At 28.2% G+C, this 21,634-nt stretch overlaps 1 protein-coding gene across 2 annotated transcripts; it reads left to right on the forward strand.

Annotated features, from left to right (window-relative positions):
• Positions 1–4,374: 4,374 nt before the first annotated feature.
• LOC113871645 (serine hydroxymethyltransferase 6-like) lies at positions 4,375–9,092 on the forward strand. 2 transcript variants are annotated; one of them, XM_027508747.1, is made up of 4 exons: positions 4,375–5,728; positions 6,465–6,870; positions 7,647–7,748; positions 7,855–9,092. In XM_027508747.1, exons 1-4 carry the CDS (start codon positions 4,703–4,705, stop codon positions 8,076–8,078), a joined length of 1,758 nt encoding a protein of 585 aa, XP_027364548.1. In that variant the 5' UTR covers positions 4,375–4,702; the 3' UTR covers positions 8,079–9,092. The 2 variants fall into 2 exon arrangements, with proteins under 2 accessions (XP_027364548.1, XP_027364551.1); XM_027508750.1 differs by having other exon boundaries at positions 4,467–5,728; positions 7,647–7,752; positions 7,877–8,689.
• The last annotated feature ends 12,542 nt before the right edge of the window (positions 9,093–21,634 follow it).

Here is a 21,634-nt window from a genome sequence, read left to right on the forward strand (position 1 = left end):
ATGTGTGAATATTGTGAATACATGTTTTTTTCTTTCTTATTTTATTACATGTGATTCAAAACCAAAAAAAGAAAAAGAAAAAAGAGACTTGTAGAACAGGGAGCATGTAGGTTACTTCTACCGGCTGCAAACATTCAATTAAACCCCCTTTCCTTTCTCCACAATTTTGATTATGGGTGTATGAGTGGGTTAGTATATTTGGCCACGTTTTCCTATGCCTAATTATAACGGGGCAATTATTGAGAACCAAATAATAAAACAAAGGTAAAATAGGAAAGAAAAAGTACGGTAACCCAAGGAAGAAATAAAAGTATATTCAAAGGGATTGTCAAGGACTCTTGATGGAAAGAGGCAAAAAACATTTAGAAGAAATAAACATTATATGCAATGGATAGGGGAAGGTGAGGTGGTTTCAGTAACAAGTTAATTGTTGAGTAAAAATTACTAACGAAGTTCCTATCTCATCGAACTTAATGAGAAACAACTTTTGAAAGAAAGAGGTGAGAAAGGAAGACTCTTGGGAAGAAGAAGGATGTTGCTTCAGGATGCTTCCTCCCCTCCCCAGAAAAGAAAAATGAAGCGTTAGAGTGAAGAGCAAGATAGAACTAAAAATGGATAGGGTGTCAAGAGGAAAGGAAGTAATGGCTGGTGCCTTAATGAATAATTCAAGGATTTATTATGGGAAGAGGACAATATACATAGAAAGACTAAAAAAGAACGTTGTGTGACTCATAAGTCTATAAACCCAGACTTCTACTTATAATCCCTCAAAAAAATACTTGGAACTCTTTGGTTCCAAAAACAATTATTTTATTGAAACTTTTGGATTTATCAAAACTTTATATTTTCTCAAGATTTATCAGCAAAAGGTAGGACTTTTCTTTTTTTCAAAATTTATTTGAACTAACTTGTTTTATTTATTTATTGTACTGTAATTATTGTGACAAATGAGACACTTGTTGATCCTTAGCATATTGTTAAATAAGATATTTAATAAAACTTTAGTTGGAGAAACAATCAAATATAGATACATTGTCAGATTCAATATCTTTCAGAAGTTTAAATTTATATAGATTTAAACTTAGTCTAATTTCATTTCTCAAACAATCACAATCGTAGTTAAATTTTAAATAAATCAATAAATTTATATTAAATTTGTTTTTTTAGTCTAATTTCATTTCTCAAACAATCACAATCGCAGTTAAATTTTAAATAAATCAATAAATTTATATTAAACTTTTTCTTTTGTTCAACTATAATAAAGTTTAATATTTCAAAATCTTTGATGGAATCACTTTAATAAATTATATATAAAAAATAATTAACAAACACATTTTATAATTCTTTCAAAGACACCAATTTAATTTGTGATATCTAATTTGAATTTTAATAAAAGCAACTATATTCAATACTTAGAGGGAAATCTTTATCATCTATAACAGTCCTACTCGATCCTAGCAGAGAATACATATAATTTAGACAAAATAAGATATTAATTTAAGTAAGAGCAACAATTTTAATTTAATAATATTAAAAACTAAAATAGATTATTGATCATGAATGTGAATCTTGTGTACATATTATGCATAAAAAATTAACTAATTATCATAAATAATAAGATAAAATATTTTCATAAATTCTAAAATATTAAAATAATATTTTTTAATTTATTTTGCAGTCAATATTCTTGGTCACAAACTTAAAAATAGTGGAAAATGTATCAAAATTATTATTTTTAAATCTTAAATTTATTATTTATTAAATTTTAATACAAAATTATCATAAGAACTAATATTAAATATTATTATATCGAATAAGATCACAAAATAGTTAATTATTCTATTAATATAAATTATATATATTTTTAAATAATGTTATATATTTAATACAACCGCATTAATTGAGATTTGAATTAAAATAGAACAATCTACTACCAATTAATTAACATGCTTAATATACTTTTATTTGTTTATTTTTTATATAAATTTAATACAGCGTGTTATTTATTTATGATTTTAACTAAAATTAATAATAAAAATTATAACTATACAATAAATAATGATAAAATAATATTTTATAAATTAATTAATGAATTTAAATCAGAGTTAAAAGACAATGATAACAGTGCGTCAGTCAAATTGAAAATGTCATAGAAAATTCAATAATTTTAATTTAATAATATTTTTCTTATAAAAAATAATTTTATTAAAAATTATTAGTATAAAAAATATATTTACTTATTTAAATATACTTAATAATTATATGTAATAAATGTAGAATGAATTCACGTGTAAATTTAATCAAATTAACTTAGTCAAAATAAAAAAATAAGGATTGATTTAAATATTATAATTAAATCCATTAGAAATGCCATGTCATGAGTGTTATTGACCTATTATCGTCCGGGAAAGTCTTAAAGGCAGTAAATTCAATCAAAACTTAAAAAATTTATTCATTACCAATACATCTAAAATTCATATATATATATATATATATATATATATATATATATATATATATATGATATATAAGCCATAAAATTTTGTTATTTTTCTCAATTCAATTTAAAAATTTTTATAAATATTTTCTCTTAAAAATTTAAAAATGTGAATATATTTCAATTCAATGATCTAATTTAATTTAATTTAAAATTATATTATTGTAAGTAGATTAATCAAACAAAATATTGACAATTTTAATGCAATTTAATTAAATTAAAATAAAATTTAATCAACAATACTACAAAATAATGCAATTTTATACTTACTCAATAAATAAAATATTTTAATATAATTTAAAATTAGTTACTTAAAAATGATTATATTGACACATAATAAAAAAAAATCTTTTATTTTGAAGATGTATTTTTCTTAAAAAGAAAAAGTATAAAAATAAATAGATTTACATATAACTAATTTATTAAAATCAATAAAAAAATGTTAGATGTCATAAATTTATTGTATATTTTAAAAATATTCATAATAATAAATACTCAAATCAATAATTTATACATTAAATAAATAAATATATTCAATTATATGAATAATTTTGGATGTACAATAAAAATTATAATAAAAATAATAATGTTGATATTTTATTTATTTATTTAAAGATAAAGTAAAAGATTAAAAATATAAAATTATTAATTTTAGTTCTTAAGATTAAGTTTAAATAACTAACTTTAATAAAATTTCATTGAAAGGATAAACATTTATTTATATTTTATTAATTTTAATTAATACATATATTTTTCTAATAAATTTTTTCACTGTTAAATATTTAAACTCAACCTTAAAGATTAATATTAATAAAATTTTATAAAATAAAGTATTTTTTATTAATAAAAAATTAATTGTATTCAATAAAACTAAAATCTAAGAGCTAATTTGTTTTTTCTTTATGTTAAGAAAAATTTTAAAAACTATTTTTAAAAATAATTTTTTTATTTTTAAAATTAAAAAAACAGAACTACTGTTTAGATATTTTTGTTTTGATTGTTTTGTTTCTCTTTTAAAATTAACAAAAGTTTAACTAAAAATAGTTTGAAAAACTAAATTATCAAAAAAATTTATTTTCAAATTTTTCTTGAAATTATAACATTATTTTAAAATATAATTTTTAAAATTAAAATTAATTCAAACAAACTCTAAGTTATATTTCTTTAAATGTGTCATAATTTTAAAAAATATTTTAGTATTAACATGTATTTCTTGACACTGAGAATTAGTTTGTTGCTTTACTTATTTTGTTCAAATTGAATAACTTTTTTAAATTTTGAGAAAAAAGAAAAATTAATAATTACTTTTATTTTAATGTATAAAAAATTTATTAACTTTCATTTGTCCTAATTATAAAAAAAAATTATTTTTATGTATAATTATTAATTTTTCACATCTTCATTTATTTATTGTAAAATATTTGTTAACGAAACATTCACCTATTATTTATACAAATAGTTTTATTTATTCATTCAATATATAAAAAATAAATAAATAATTTATTAAAATCAATAAAAAATTGTTAAATGTCTTAAATTTATAATATATTTTAAAAGATATTTATAATAATAAATACTTAAATTAATAATTTATATATTAAATGAATTATGTATCCAGTTATATTGATAGTGAGTGAGTATATTATTAATACAAAATTTATAATAAATAAAGGTGTATAAATAATTTACAAATTAATATATCTGAAAATAAATTTTACTTTTATATTTAAACAATCAAAACAGAATATACATTTATAATTTTTTATAATTAATATTGAGGAATTAAATATTTGTATAAAAGGAAGTGTGTTGTAAGAATTGTTAATAAAAAATTGTGATTATAAATGGTATAAAGTTGCTGTTTGATTGACACAATCATCGTGAGGAGGGAAGCTTAGTAATGTGTGTAGTTTATAAAAGATGATTGTGATTTTCAAAAAATTAAATAAATAAAGGAAATAGAAAACCAGCAGCGTCCAGGTGCATCCCCCTCCTCCGTCAAACCCACGCCTCAATTCTCAATTAGGGTTAGGGTTTTCACTTCAATCTTCTCCAAATCTTCAATGACCCACTCCCACTCTTCTTCCTTCACCATCCACTCCATAATCCACCATCGTCACTGTTCCTTCTCTCGTGTCTCTTGTTACTGCTGCTGTTGTTCATAGGTATCAACCAATCGGATTCTTAACCGAAGCATCTCTGTTCATGGACCTCTCACACCCTCAATCCAACTTGTCGCTCGGCTTTTCTTCTTCTCACGCTTCGCCGCCTCGCCGTTCCTCCATTCCCGACGAATCCATAACGCTGCACCTTGAATCCAGCCTCCGCGACCCTTCCAACCCTCTCCCTCCGGTGCCACTGCAGCTCCTGGAACCGCAGACGGATAACGGAAGCGTGGAGGTCGAATCGGACGATGACGAGGACCGGGAAGTGGAAGAGTTTCGAATTCTAGGGCATTCAATGTGCCTGAAGAGGCGAAGGGATTGCGACTCTTCTTCGTCCTCTTCGATCCCCACCAAGAGGGTTTCGGTGGAACCCGATCTCGATGCGCGAAGGGTTGCAGTTCGCTCTTGGGGTGGCCAACCACTCTCGATTGCAGACCCTGACATCTACGAGATAATGGAGAAGGAGAAGAAGAGGCAGTTCGGAGGGATTGAGTTGATAGCTTCTGAGAATTTCGTGTGTAGGGCTGTAATGGAAGCACTTGGAAGCCATTTGACGAATAAATACTCCGAGGGAATGCCTGGTGCGCGATACTACGGAGGGAATCAGTATATAGATGAAATCGAAACGCTTTGTTGTGAACGTGCTTTGGCCGCGTTTAATCTCGATCCCAAGTGTTGGGGTGTTAATGTGCAGCCTTACTCTTGTACCTCTGCGAATTTTGCTGTGTACACTGGGTTGTTGTTACCCGGTGATCGTATCATGGGGTTGGATACCCCTTCTGGAGGGAACACTAGTCACGGGTACTATACTCCCAATGGAAAGAAGGTTTCTGGGGCGTCGATTTTCTTTGAGAGTTTGCCGTACAAGGTGAATCCTCAAACGGCGTATATTGATTACGATAAGCTTGAGGAAAGGGCACTTGATTTTCGTCCCAAGATACTTATTTGTGGTGGAAGCTCGTATCCTCGAGAATGGGATTACGCAAGGTTTAGGCACATTGCGGATAAGTGTGGAGCTGTGTTGTTGTGTGACATGGCCCAGATTAGTGGGCTCATTGCAGCCAAGGTGTGAATATCTTCCTCCTGCTACTCTTGAGTATACTCCCCCCTCCCCCGATAATGTTTAGGGTTGCTCATTAATATTTACTCAGCTTTTCTTGATGGCCCTTCGTTTTTCTTGTTATGGATTCTCATTGTAGTCCTCGAATGGTTATTGTTCTCGGGAGAGTGGTAGCAATTAACGAGTTCTACTTTTGTGTTTTTGCTGTTATTGCTCTCTTAATTGTCCCAATCAGACTTTGAGGGTAACTGTTTTGGTCTTCTAGTGGTGTCTTTCTTAATTTTTCTTTTTTAGTAGTAATGATGTTATTTCTTGTCTTAATACCTGGAATGGCTATTTTGGAATTCTGCGCAAGATTTTATAGGATTTTGATTTTTCTTTGTGTACATCCTACCAATATAGGAAGCTTAATCAGATTGTGGTTCAAATTAGCCAGTCCTTTTACCTTTATAATACACTTGTTTCATGGACTGAAAATTCTATTTAGTTTTCAAGAAGTATCATTATTTGGATCCACAAGTATGTTACTTGTTTTTTTTTTTATAAATTTTTTTCTTATCTGAATAAACATTTGTGCTTATTGGTTTTAATTTCTTTTTTGCATTTTCAACTTAAATCAAAGGTTTCTGGAACACATGGACAAGGCTGGTTTAAGTCCATTATTGTCTCTGGGACATATATCTAATAATTGCCGCTTCTTCAATTCACTTGCTTTAATAGTTTGGTATTATTGTCCTTGCAGGAGTGCGTGAACCCTTTTGACTATTGTGATGTTGTTACTTCAACAACCCACAAGAGTCTTCGAGGTCCAAGGGGAGGTATAATTTTTTATCGGAAGGGTACAAAACCGAGGAAGAGAGGGATACTTCTAAATCAGGGATATGAAAGCGATCAATATGACTTTGAAGAGAAGATAAATTTTGCTGTTTTTCCATCATTGCAAGGGGGCCCTCACAATAACCACATTGCTGCACTTGCCATAGCTTTGAAACAAGTTGCTACTCCTGAGTATAAGGCATACATGCAGCAGGTGAAGAAGAATGCTCAAGCTTTAGGATCTGCGTTGCTGAGAAGAAAATGCCGCCTAGTTACTGGGGGTACTGATAATCATTTATTACTATGGGATTTAAGGCCCCTGGGATTGACAGGTATTATATGAGCCTGCTATATTTTTATGACATATTGCTATTGGACACAACTAGTTTGCATTTTGTCTGCACTTGTATTGGTTTTGTTTAATCCTTTAGACTCTTTGATGTTTTATATCTTCAAATTTACTTTTCTAGATAGATACATGGATTTTCATCGTAAGTGTTTGGGGGGGGGGGGTGCCTGAAGTGCTGGCCTCCAAAAGATTGATATTTTGGTATAAAATTAATATTAATCAAGCCTTACATCACCAGATGGGGTTAGCCACTTGGGTCAATCAACACCATAAGGCTCTATAAAATACCAACTTTTGAGTAAAACCATTTATAGCAAGTGTGCCATGGTTTTTCCCAGTATTCTCTACCCTTTTTTAATTGGATCTTCTTCCATATGATCCACTTCTCTTACTAGCATCTCTACTGGTCTTTTTTTTGCATGTTGAAACCACCTTAGTTGAGTTCCATTATCTTCTCAGCTGGTGAAACTTCAACTTTCTCACTGATGCATTTGTTATGGATATCATGAAAGTTGAAAGTCTGCATTCTCATCTTAATTCTTTTTAACCCCTCCTGTTGGCACTTCATTACCCTTTTAGTACAGCATCGTTGATGTTCTAGTTGTCTGGTAGACTTCTGCTTTGAGTTTGAAAGGCACTTTGTGCTTGCAAATTATTCTTGAATCCTATGGTTCTTGCTGAGCGATTGATGAACTTTGAGTCCTCTATATTTTTGCATACAGTAACAAACTCTAAGCTTAATTGTTTTGGTGCTTGTAGGTAAATTTTACGAGAAGGTCTGTGAGGCATGTCACATCACTTTGAATAAAATTGCTATTTTTGGTGACAATGGAACTATAATTCCTGGAGGTGTTAGAATAGGTAAGTAATAGTTTATTATACTTGAATCTTTTATGTTTAGTATGCTTGGAATATTTGATTTGCTGTACATTCCCTAGAGACAGATTTTTTATGTTGTATTACTCAGGTACCCCTGCCATGACATCAAGAGGATGTCTAGAGGCTGATTTTGATATGATGGCAGAATTTCTCTATAGAGCTGCACAAATTGCTAGCATACTGCAGAGAGAACATGGGAAATTGCAGAAGACAAATTTGAAGGTACTTGAGAGCAATAGAGACATTGTTGAGCTCCGGGCCCGGGTTGAAGCTTTTGCAACTCGGTTTGCAATGCCGGGTTTTGACATTTGAACATGATGTAGATGGTGGATTGCCAATATTGATTATTTATATATGCTACCCTGGCGGGTTGTCGAGCCTGCTTTTTACAAAAGCAAATCTTCTTGGTGTACATATATTTTGTGGAGCTTCTCTCCTATCTGCATTGTATCCAGTTGTCAGGTTTTCACATGTTGCAGTGAGCTGCAATGTGGTGGTATATGACAGTACGTAGATAGTACTGCTGTTGAGGTTTCTTTTGGTAATCAAGCAACCTGTTCCAACTTTGATGGAGGGTGTGCCATCCCTGCTGAATGCAGCTAGGCCATTATAGGAGTTGGGACAGGGATTCTTGATCAACGAACCTGAGTACAGAATTCTTCTGGTGAATCTGGTAAAATAATTACTTTGATAAAGGTTAGACACCTTGAATTCTTTTACCAGCTGTTTGACGCTGAAAGCGATGTTAATTCTCCTTTTTCGCTATATATTACCCTTTTTTGAATATTATATTTGTACTCATTTTGACCAATACCTTTGCCGTGTTAATTGTTAAATATATAGGTTAATGTGGTAATTACGTGATTGCATTGTACCCTTGTATAATTTTTTCAACATAAATTGTATTCTCAAAAAGGAAGTTTGATTATTCTCTGCTGGTCGGGAATCAAACATATATTTCAGAAGCGCCTTTAAGTTCATGCGCAAGTTTTGTCAGTCGGGCATTTTTTTTATGTAGCACAAGGGAATTAAAGTATTGTGGGACAAAGAGTAAAGTTTGATATACACTGAAGTACACTCCATTTTCAGGATGCATGCGGTGGAAGGTGAAAAGAAGAAAGAGATAGAAAGGAAAAAAGAAAAAAAAAAGAAAAAAAATGGGATAGATTATGTGACGTGACAGAAGAAAAGGGTATATGGATGAAAATGAAGGGGAGGAGAGATGGAAGTATTGTACATGTTAATGAATATTATTGTTGAGAAAATTGAGTTGCACTTACAAGGTCCCATATTTATCTGGTTGAATACTTTGCCACCTTGATTCCCTATTTTGTCTTTTACTTTTCAGCATGAGTGGTACTGGCTACCTATTGTGATCTCTGGGGATTAAACCGTTTTCTCATTTCGGAAATCTGAGAATGTCACATTCTGATTGGTATTGCATGAATATATGAAGCAACACTTTTTTTTTCACTTTTTCCAAGATACAATATTTAATATTTTTGTAATTGTTGGTTAAAATTCATATAACATTTTTTAATATTTTTTGGAATTCTAGAATTTGAACGTATAATAGTGTCAGCATCTTGTGACTTTTATTTTTTATGTAGTGAGTTTTTTGAATATGTTGGAATTCTCATGAATTTTAACCTGTAACGTGTTGCAAGATTTGAAAATAATTATACTTCATCGATTAAACAAAATTTGCATTCTATCTATAGGTAATTACTACTACCCCAATAGTTAAATCATTAAAGGGTTGCTTGGGAAGGAGGTTTTGGAGGGGAGGGGAGGGTATAAATTTATATTTTAAATAAATATATTTAAAACTAATATTTTTAAAAAATAAAAGATATAAATTAATATATTAATAAAAATTTAATGTATTAATAATATATTTGTTATTATAAATAATATATAATTCTTTTAATTTAAAATTAAAAAATAAACCCTCTCCCCTCTTCTTTTACAAAAACTCTCCTCTCATCTTTCCAAAAACTCCTCTCAAAACATACCCTAGAAGTTATATTCTATCTAAAGTAGTGTAACTTAAATCCTCTTGACGTATATCCATTCCAAATAATTACAACTTATGATTTTAGTGTCAACTTAAAATTGATGCCTGATGGAAAGAAATGTTGTAAATAGATAATCCTTTCTCGCGATGGAGTGTAAAATTGATTTCAAAACCCTTGCTTTTGTTTTCTCATGGTCGTAGGGGATCATAATTGTAGTTCCAAGAAAATCTCACCGAGATGAATGAAAACCTGCGCAATTAGTCATTGTTTTTTTTTTTCTTGTAATTCTTTTAAAGTAAAGGTTAATATATATGTTTTTTGTTCTATGTTATATTTACTTTAAACATAATTTTTAATCAAAATTAGTTTAAAATTTAATTCTTATATATATAGATAGATATATTAATTTACTTATTACTATTAATTGCTTGATCTAGTGTAACTCTAATAAGCTTAGAGGTATTGAATCCTATGAAGGTGAGAGGTATGAAATTGATACAATGTTGATGCGTTCAAAATTGGTGAATAAAAAGGCACACCTATATTAATAAAGTAATAATAATGAAATAATTTGTGTATCTAGTATAATGACGTTAACTTATAAGATTTGGATGCAAATAATGCAGAGTTAGGGTATTGTTGTGGTCTTGTGAGGATATGACGAATTTATAAATTTAAACACACGAGGATATAAAAGAGTGTATCTAATCTCAATAATGTTGCGAAAGGGAACGAAGAATGACTTCTCTTTGTTTAACGATTAAGGTTTTCTTACAATACGCTTACTAATACTAATCTAATAAAAAATAATTTATATATTTACACCAAAAGTAGGGACTTCTTAGGTTTTTTGATTTCTTGATAAAAAATTATAACAAAAATACTAGAATAATATACTTTTAAAATAATTTATCAGAGTAAATAAAATGAACAGTAAAATTTATATAAAATTTACCTTAAAAAGACACACATGAATCAGACTCGTGGCACAGACAAGCCCATTCATTGCTCTTAATCAATAGGTACTATTGAACTTAAAATTGACACGTGATGCGCAAGCACAAGTGACTTATGTAGAACAGGTGTCGCTCACTCTGCATGGGACACTTGTCATGCATGGTAATTCCTCATGTCAAAGAGATGACAACTTGCAGATGGAACAATTTGAATTTAAATAACTGATTTCCTTTTCTCCAACCTGGTGAGGGCTCAAGGAAATTTTTTTGTTCTAACATTTGAGAGCAAGGGAGCTAGAGAGGACCAAAAGAAAGGACCAACGCAGAGAAAGAAGGATTTTCATCATTTGAAATAGATTAACATGTGTGAGGTATGTTCTTTTTTATTTTATTTTTTAATTGTTATTTTATTGCATATTTACTTTTTTATTTTTAAAATATTTTTTTTATTTATTCACTAAACTTTTTTTTAGTTGTAATAGTTGTATTTTATTAAATGAAATAGAAAAAAATAATGTTGTTTAATTTTTTATAATTATAGTTAAGTTAGGTAAAATTATAAAATTTGTTTTTAACTTAGTAAAAGTTAGAAAATCTATAGTTAGGTTAGTAAAAATTAAAAAATATATAGTATCACTTTTGAAATGTTATAATAAGAATTTAAAATAATTTTATAGCACAATAATTTTGGAATAAATAAATAATGTGCTATATTTAATTTTTTTTATGACATATTAATTACTATCTATGTTGCAATAGAAATTAATTGATTATCTATGTTTAATTAGTAATTTAGCATATCTATTTACGACGTTGAATTTACTGTGTTACTGTACATGTTGTAATAGCAATTTAAGTTATTGTAATAGTTTGTAAATATTTATGCAAATGATTTTTTATTTGTGTTATTTAATTAATTTATTAAATATTATGATGTTTTAATAAAATAACTGGAATTACTTTATCCCTATCACATTCGTGCCATATTAGACTAAGTTTGGATAATTTAAGTTAAAATATCAAAATGTACATATAATAAAATATAAAATAACACATTAAAATTGAGACGTGCACATTAGAGATGGCAACCAAAAAATAGTTTACCATACCAAATTATGTCATACTTGCAGCGGGTTAATTTTTTTGAGAATTGTTCAATTGTAATTTTTTCAAGTTAAAGCATGACTTACTTTAGCATTAGTGGAGAGATGGAGATTACATAAAACTCATCTCAATTACCAACTATACTAAAATTATTTTTTTTTCTATGCTTTTCTTTATGACATTTTATAATCATATAGATTAATAATACTTTCTTGTATTAATCCAATGGTAATTGATGTGTTTTGACTTATCATTCCATACCAAATATAATAAATCAATATATTCAAATTTAATAATACAATTAATATAATTTAATATTTATTTTCAATAAAAGTATATATAACTATTTAAAGATGTTAAAATAGCAAATTCAATTAAGACATACAGTAAGAAGCATGAACAAATAAATTCTAAATTCAAATTGATATGATCTTGCAACACCAGGAGATTCACATAATTATCACATGTTTGTTCTTTTAGAAGGGTGAAACTTCACTTGACACGGATAACCAACAACATTATTTTGACACTTCACGTCTAAAATATTTTACTTTGAATCAATTATGTGATATCCTTAAATTTTAAGTCCAGTATAAATAATAGTTTAAGTCAAAATTGATAAAATGAAATAAATTTTTTACTTTTATTTTGCACTGATAATACATATATGGGAAAAAAATTAAAACTTTTCTGATGAATAAATATATTCACAAATTTAGGTAATAATAATAAAAATGAGAAAGGATAAATCATAACTGAATGATTACATTGTACTGAGACATCTAAGAAATATACGTGTACTAGTATCATTTGCATATAGATAATTATTTACAAACATTTGACCATAAAACTATAGGACTTAGAGTAATTAATTGCATAATTAAAATAAACTAAGTTCTAAGAACACTCATAACCCATATTCAAAATACTAAAGATCCAACCCAAGTCGTCGTTGTCATGCCAACTTTTTATCTCAGTTAACTCCTTCGAGTTAGATCTTCATCTTCTCCAAGATAGAAGTTGCCAGAATTAGCCACGACCTCAACACCTATGATCCTTCAGAAGTCACTCAAGTCGATCTTCCAAAGAGATCATGATCAAAGTAGGTACACAGATAGCTCACAGCTATTGAAGTCCTAATTGTACTTCTATAAATATAAATATAGAGAAGGTGTGATAGATCCTATTGTTTACAAGAAAATCTAAAAGAACACTATAATCCAGGTCCATTTCCACAATATAAACATGGGTAGGTACATTATTATAGTCTACAGTAAACTTAAAATAACAGAACTACTGATAGTTATTAAATACATAGTTTATTCTACAATGTATAGAATAATATACTAATTTAATCGATCTTTGGAGTGCCGTCATCCTTGTTACCTGAAATATTTAATAAAGATGATCATTCATTTTATCATTAAACATACCTTAATCTTAATGACTAACATCATAACACAGTTATAATTATGGAATGAAAGAAAACTTAATAATGTCAATTACAAAACAATATATCAACAACTCTTACATAGTCACATATACATAGAATTCATCATAAGTTATTACATTTTTCTCTTTCATCGCACTCTCAGTATAGTGTGATCACATATATATAATGCTTCTAACACTTCTGAGGTCTTACACAGTTAGATAAATCTATGCACACGGATACGATGTATACAATAATGGGTCCCTTAGCAAAGGTATAGTCAGGAAACGAGTGTGAGGTCATGTGACGCATTTGCTTTCATAAAGAGTATGTACACATACACGAATGTTGCTCACCACCTTATGTTTCTCCCAGATTTTCACATCGTCTCCAAACTCTATACCCCTATTGTATCTTTATAACTATTCACATTAGTTTTATTCAACACTTTATATTCATCCCATACTTCTTTCATTATCTAACCACAAGATCATACTTAATAAAACACTTTCAGACTAAGCTTACATCACTCATAGCACCAAGATATGATCTCAATAATTAAATCCTTCACATTAGCGCATAAACTTTTTTATCACAATCATATATTCTTTAACTACGAGATCGTATTTATTCAAAATATTTCTAGAAATGTATCACTAATACAATATTATACACATTCCAAACTAACAAATACAATATCATATCTAACACCTTCATTATACATCATCAAATGTTATTCGGCTATAATATTATACTTTATCATAACATCTCTACACGTAATTCTCATTACATATTTCATATAAACAAAGTATGATCACTCAAACCAATCAATCAAACACGTATATTGTTAGTTTTCCTTTACAAATCCTACTATTCAAACATATATTCTTATACAATAATTATGTAATAATGCTTCCATAAGCATAAAATATATACTATAATAAAATAAAATAGAACTTTCCTTATCTCGAGATAAAGATTTTAGGAGAGATTGATGAAAACTATCATTCAAAAATAGAAGTTGTTCCTAGATATGATAATATACCCTTGAGAAGTAGAAAACGAAGAGAAACGAATGGAGAATATAGAATTAAACTCAAAGAGACTTACTTGGAGTTGCTTAGATTAGATGTCTAAGTTTAGATTCGAACAACAATTGGAGTTTGAAGGAGGTTTCTATGAGAAAAGAAAGTGAAAGTTTAGAGAGAGTTGAGAGAAAACGTAACTTGAGTTGAAAATAAAAGTTTTTATGTTTAGAAATCTCTTAAATATCCCTCGACTCGTGCGCTCTTGCTTGAGTGAGGAAATTCTCGCTTGAGTGAGATGACTCTTACTTAGGTGAGAACATCAGACCGTGGCCATTTTAGGTTTTTTCTAATATTTTTGCTTAAGCGAGGGTCATTTTCGCTTGAGCGAGGAGGTGTCCAAAGAATTACTCAATTTTTCTCTGAGGCTACATGAGCGAGATCACTTCTAGCCTAGGTGAGAGAACAGTTAGGTCAAGTCTATCCTATCTCGCCTGAGTGAGACTCATCTTGCTTGAGCGAAATTGCTCTGAAATCATGTATTTTTGGGTGTTCAGTCTTGCCTGAGCGAAGCCTATCTCACTTGAGTGAGTCCCCCTACACCAGACCTTCATCAAACACCCAACAATTCAAATTAAAACATGTTTTAACATTATCCAATATTAAACCATTTATCAAATAGTAAACAATAAAAAGAAGGTGTTACAAACTACACAATATGATTGATAGATCTTCATTGAATAAACATCTTTTGACTCAAATTACAATCTAATATATAAATCATCACTCACTTCCCAAGAACAAACTATATTTGATTCTGCAAATTTTATTTCTTCATCAGGATGATACCAATTAATATATTGATAATGTATTTTCTCTTGAGAATATAATAATAATAATATGTAAGATTTTTCTTAATTTAACTTATAAATTAATCACTCACATACATATCGATTAATCTTGTTGTTGCAAATCACTAGACGAAACTAGAATACTAATTCCACTTGATTTAACAATTAAGTCAAAGTCACCTTTAATATTAGTGTTATTTTTATTATCATTAGAAATTTCTATCCTTGTCATCATCGTCATCACTTGTTTCTACTATATCTAATAAATTATAATTGTGATCATCATCATCTAATAAAGAAATATCTTCAATAAAGCAGCCTAAAAATTTAATTAACAAAATTTTGTAACATCAAACGATTCATAATTATAAAATTAATAAATTATATCTAACAAATCATTTACTTAAAATATCACTTATATTGCTTTGATAATCATTGCATAACTACCAACAAAATCAATATAAACATATAACTCAAGCATTTATTGATGATACATATAAAAAATCTACCACTCACACTTGAAATAATTTTTTTTTTAGTTTTATTTTAGAACTTTTTTTTAAGTTTACCATAGCTTATATTACATTTTATTTATATCAAAATTTTTTTATTTCTTTCGAACATTAAACTTTCACTTTGTTCATAAATTTTACCATTTAAATGCACAATACAATAATTTGGCTATTTTTTTAACAATTAACACATTCAAATAAATTCATTTAATTAACTAAATTAAAAAATTTCCAAAACGACTTACAATAGTATTTCATCATGTTCACTAAGAATAATACACAAAATGTACAATTTAAATAATAACAATAAAAAAATTAAATTTTAAAAGAAAAATAATGACCAATAATGAGCTACAAAAGCTTCACTAATAATAAAACAAAAATGTAAACTTAAAATTGAAAAAAGAAGAAGAAGAAAGTATGACAAACGAACTGCAAAGAAAAAATAGGATTAAGAAAATGTATATATGTGAATTTTTGAAGACAGTATATACTGGATTGTCATTCAAAACAAAGAGACAATTTACCCGACTAAGACATATGACAGCTTCCTAACCAGTAGCATTTGGCAAAAGGAGTCATTCATTTGCACATGTGGCACCACCACATTAAGTAGCATTTGTCTACTCAAAGCCGTTCCTCTCTATGTAACATGTGTCACCAGTGGGACCTATCAATTGGGAGTTACCTTTCTGCTTTACCATGTGTTACCTTCTTGTTTAGTGACACATCTTTAAGATAACTTTGGTAACATTTTTACTATTCTTTTTACTTAATAAATTATTTCAGAACTATACTATTTTGATATTTTATCATAATTTTTTTCCTTACAAAAGTCCTCTTTTCACGGTACAAAATGCACAGTCCAACCCATAATATTCTATCCTTGTTAAAAGCCTAATAGCTAATATCCATTTTGATAATATCTTATCTTTATCTTTACATGATTGTGCAATTCAAAAAATCAATCAATTCTAATTAATAAAATAAATTTGATAAAATCTATCACTGTGATCTACAATTGTATAATCATTAGAAGATTTTAGATCTCCTAAAATTAGAAGCACGATCCCTTCAACTGTGATATTTTATAAGGAGTGCACGAGTGTTTTGAGTTGCTGTTATTAGTACTTAAGTGAGCTTTAGATCTTTGTATATGACCCGATGACTCATTGGGCCATTGCTGTCCAACAAGGTTAGCTTAGGAGTTTTAAACCTTCTAACTCAAAATGCTATCATTGTAACATTATTTATTAGATAATAAATATGAAGACCAAATTAAAAAGAGTGTTAAATTATATTAGAAATTTCATTCCTGTCAAAGCTCTTGAGCTGTGGCTCTGAATTGTCACTGGTCCATCATCGACTGAACATATTCTTTGATAGTTAATTAATAATTAAACCTGAAATGGAAATTGGAAGGAAGGGTCGGTGCAACTAATTATGCAAGAAATAGTGTGTCAGACATATTGATGATGGCAGTGGAAATTATATTCTGAGAAATGTACTTGAACTTGTTAGGATTCGGCAATTGGTTGTGGCTTTGATGACTACACGACACGGGGCTTAATTAGCACCAATTTTTCTGACTGAAATAGGATATGTTTTTCTTTTTGTACAGAAAATAAGAGATGCTATGTAACGTAATATCATGAAAGCTACATTGTAGCAGTTTTAGGCCCTGAAGTTGTTTATGACCTAATGTTGTTCATTGAATCATTGTCCATTTGTCATCACAACTAATCATCACGGCGGCAAGGTTTGCAAGATTTAGGTTAATTTTTTGAGAGAAAATATATTACTATATATAACTTGTTACTTGGATGGGATCCACCAGCTGTATAAGCTAGGTCTAAGCTATCAAGAACCCATGCTCCAATCCCTACCTTGTCAAATTAGTAATTGATTTTGATGCTTTATCATACATGTAGGGTATAGGACCTACATTTAATTTGCATTCCATCTAAATAAACCTTCATCTCCCTCTTTCTTAACATGCTTAATTTTAACTTCAAATAATTCTTGCGTGAAAGACTCTGCAAACATAAAATAGTTTAGGACAAATAATTACACTCTTAATTATATCTGAACATTTACTGAAATTTCACTAATTTTTTCTAAGCTTTTATTTAGTTGGGAAGAAAGTGATAAAAAAACTGTAAACATGCATGATAAACGGCTTTTACATTTGTTTAATGTAACATTGAGTAACGAGATAGATGTCTAAATATGTTATTTTAGGATGAATTTTAATTTTTTTTAAGACTCCACATTATTTTTGTCCCTTATTTCTCTTTAATTAAACCAACACACACATGCATATATGAATTAAAACCAGTATAAATGAAAAAAAAAGTGTTGCATTATTCATAACTTTATATATATATATATATATATATAAGGTGTTTTAATTGATCCAATTTCAAATTGTGAATATATCCATTACAAAGATTACTTATTTCAAATTTATTAAAAATTTAACTGAAATAAGAATATTATATATATATATATATATATATATATATTTCATATTTTAATATGTTTTAAATATAGATAAACAACGTTAATATTATTACATCTCCATGAAATATTAAAGAATTCTATACTAATATAAAATTTAATAGATGGATCTATTGTATAGAAGCTTCTAATTGAACTGTGAATTTTGTAAATAATTTTCGAGTAAAAAGTTATTTAAACTTGTGAGAATATTGAACTTATGTTGGTATAAATCGACCCTCCATTTTTCAATATGATTATTTGACTTTACAAATTTGACAAAATAACATCTTCAATAATATTTTTATAAATATTAAATTTATCAATATAGTTATTGAATTGTGTGATATTACTATAATACAAATATATATTAAATTGTAAATAATTTATATATTTGTAATTGAAAATATGTAATTTAATATCAATAAATAAATTTACATTTTAAATAACATATTATATACTTTAAATTGAAGTAATTCCATGAAATATCAATAATTTATAAGTCATATATAATTTTAGAAGTTTGATTTATTTCATGATGATTTGAAATCTAATAATTAGATTGATTGATAAACTTTTTTTTCGAGTAAAAATACATTAAGAAAGTTGTGATTAATATTAAAATTTGAAACCTAACGTTAATGTCATAAATTATTTATGTACAGTCACAAGCTCACCCTAATTAAGTAAAGAAGAAAGGCTAAGTATTTGTTTATACATTGTTTTTGAATAATGAAGCTAAAACTATATTTGTTTTGGTGTAATTGCAAGCATGTTCATGGGCAATGAAAGACGGATCCGTGATGTGAGTTGGAAAAGACAGATGCATTATGGCGTTAGTGAATAACAGAAGAGAAGAATGCAAAATGTGGAAAGAGGCTGAGAAGCTTCATCATCAAAGCAAATGTTGTGTGTTTAGAGTATATAACACAGACAAAAGGCACCTTCTTGTGTAGTGCGATGGGAAAAAATGAAAAGCATTTTGAAAGTTAATCATCTTATAGATTCTCTCACTCCACATTGTCTTACAAGGCATATTTTCTCCATCATTGTTTCCATCACATCGCCAGCAAAGGAATCTCACTAAGGTACATGCAAATGGATACATATGTATGTGAAGAAGGACATCTACCATTTCATTTCATTTCATGGTACCATGTTTGATTCTTGATTAATTAACAGTAATCTTGTGTCTTTCCTAATATCAACAGCTCTTGCATTTGTCAATGCTAAAATTATCATGTCACAATGGAGTGAAATCAATTAACTTAATTGTAATTGTTTATTCAAACTATTCTCAATGCCACAAGCATTTGTGAGAAGAAAATGATCACTTCCATTAGTCAAAGCTTGTATGAGGAAGTGTGCTATTGGAATTTCGCGGTGACAAAGATCTTAGACAAACACTTACTCTGATAGAGTCAAATGTATACTATAAATGCTAAAACTATGTTGACGTACGTAAGTTTGGAAAAGGCATTCTAAATCTAGTTGAGATTGAAACTATAACAAGCTACACTGTTGTGCTGTGGAAACTGTTGCAAAAGTTTAAAATAATATTGTTAATTTAACTTTTATATTTTACAATTAAGATTGATTTCTCTTAAAAATTCTCTCATTAGATATGTCCACTGCATGTGTGTGTAAGTTTTAAATACTTTAATCGCAAATAAGAATGAATGAAAATAGTTATTAGTAAATTATTTCAACTTGTTTTATTAGATATATTACTATATAATTATACTTTTTCTTATACCTGTACTTAATAATTATAATTTTATTTATTATTTTCTTATGTTTGTTATTTACTTAATTTAATTTTTATTTATTTAAACTATCATAGGTCTTCTTCAAAAACATTTCAACAACTATTAATATAAAAATCTATATATTTTTAAATATTAAGTAATAAATAGATTAAATTTAATCCATCTAAATAATTAAGATAAAGTTAAGTAACTTTTTTTTTATATAAGCCAAACTTTAAATGCTTAATTTGATTTTACTTAATTGCAGCATTAATTACAAGATTAAAACAAATCTTATTGGATGATAGAGTCTAATGAAAGGTGATATTATTGTCTACCACTGCTGCTTATGGGAATTAACCTTATTTTACAATTTTTAGTGGAGTCACAAAGGCGTTGCTGTTTGTGACTTTTTCTTGTAAAAGATAAAAACGTGTATTACTATTTTTACAAATGAATCTTGTAGTCGGCGTTGAAGGGATTATGCTTTGATCTCATTGTGATAAGAGAGAATTTGTCGTATCTATTCATATCCTCTTAAAAGTCATTAACCAATGTTACTTTTCGTCGTTTTATGTAATTGTTTAATGGGCATTAAACTTTCTCGAAAGCATGTTTCTAAATTTCATTTTTGACATAACAAAAGTGTTCTCTTTTCTTCGTATGGTTGATTAGAAAAATGTCAACATGAACACCGAAACAAAGTTAATTTGTTTTAAATTAGGGAGGCAAAATTTTTTTTATGCTGTTTTGTTATTGACAAATAACTTTGTTATATACGTTACCTCTAGAGAATTAGTGAAAACAAAACTTAAACTTGCGATTACTTGACTGATTCTTTAAAATATTTTTAATCATATTTTAAAGTTATATATTAATAAAAATATTATTACAAAAGAATATTTTAAATACATTTTTATGTTAAAACTTTTAGAAAGATTATGCCTAATCTTAGAAAGAAGATCTATGTCAAACAAATAAATTACACCCTGTGGGTAAGTTTGGAAACTTGAAAAATATAATAAAAGAGTAATTTTCATTTTCTCTTGTGATATTTTATTATTTTTATTATTCAATGAAAGGATTATACAAAGAAAGGAATACTAAGATTCTAAATAGGGGCGGGTTTGCATAAATTGTTAAGGTCCTGGAAAAAAATGTTTTATGCAAAAACTTTCGGTCTATCTCTGTATTCATAATCTTATGATACGAGTAGCTCACAGGACATAATTAAAATATGAAAAAAGATGAATAGAGAAAAGAATTATACAACATATTTTTACGATTCCCATTTAATGTATAAACATTGGTATTTTCTTCCACGGTTCAGGTTATGTAATATAAGATGATTTGAAATCCTTTTTCAGCCCCATAAATTTAATCAGTAAAATGACTAATTGAACTTGAAAAGAGAAAAAGAGTAATTTTTCAGTCTAATTAAATTAATTATGCACTTGTTAATCTCAACTTCAAATGTGAAATAGACAATTAGACAACAAAAGAGGAGGTAAAAAGAGATGACACAAACAAAGGTGAAAAAGGAAATTTGCTATTTCATTAAAACATGGATTTGTTTGCCAAGTTTCTCACTTTGTCCAGTAGGCAGGCAACATAATCCTCTTTTCTATGTAATAATAATGATCATTTCCACTTTCTTATTTTCCCATGTGGAAGCACTTTTGACTTTAACAGAGGAAGATCTGCTATTGCTGGTGAGATATCA

Source organism: Abrus precatorius, unplaced genomic scaffold (assembly GCF_003935025.1).
Source record: "Abrus precatorius isolate BTA unplaced genomic scaffold, Abrus_2018 Scaffold10, whole genome shotgun sequence".
Lineage (NCBI taxonomy): Eukaryota > Viridiplantae > Streptophyta > Magnoliopsida > Fabales > Fabaceae > Abrus > Abrus precatorius.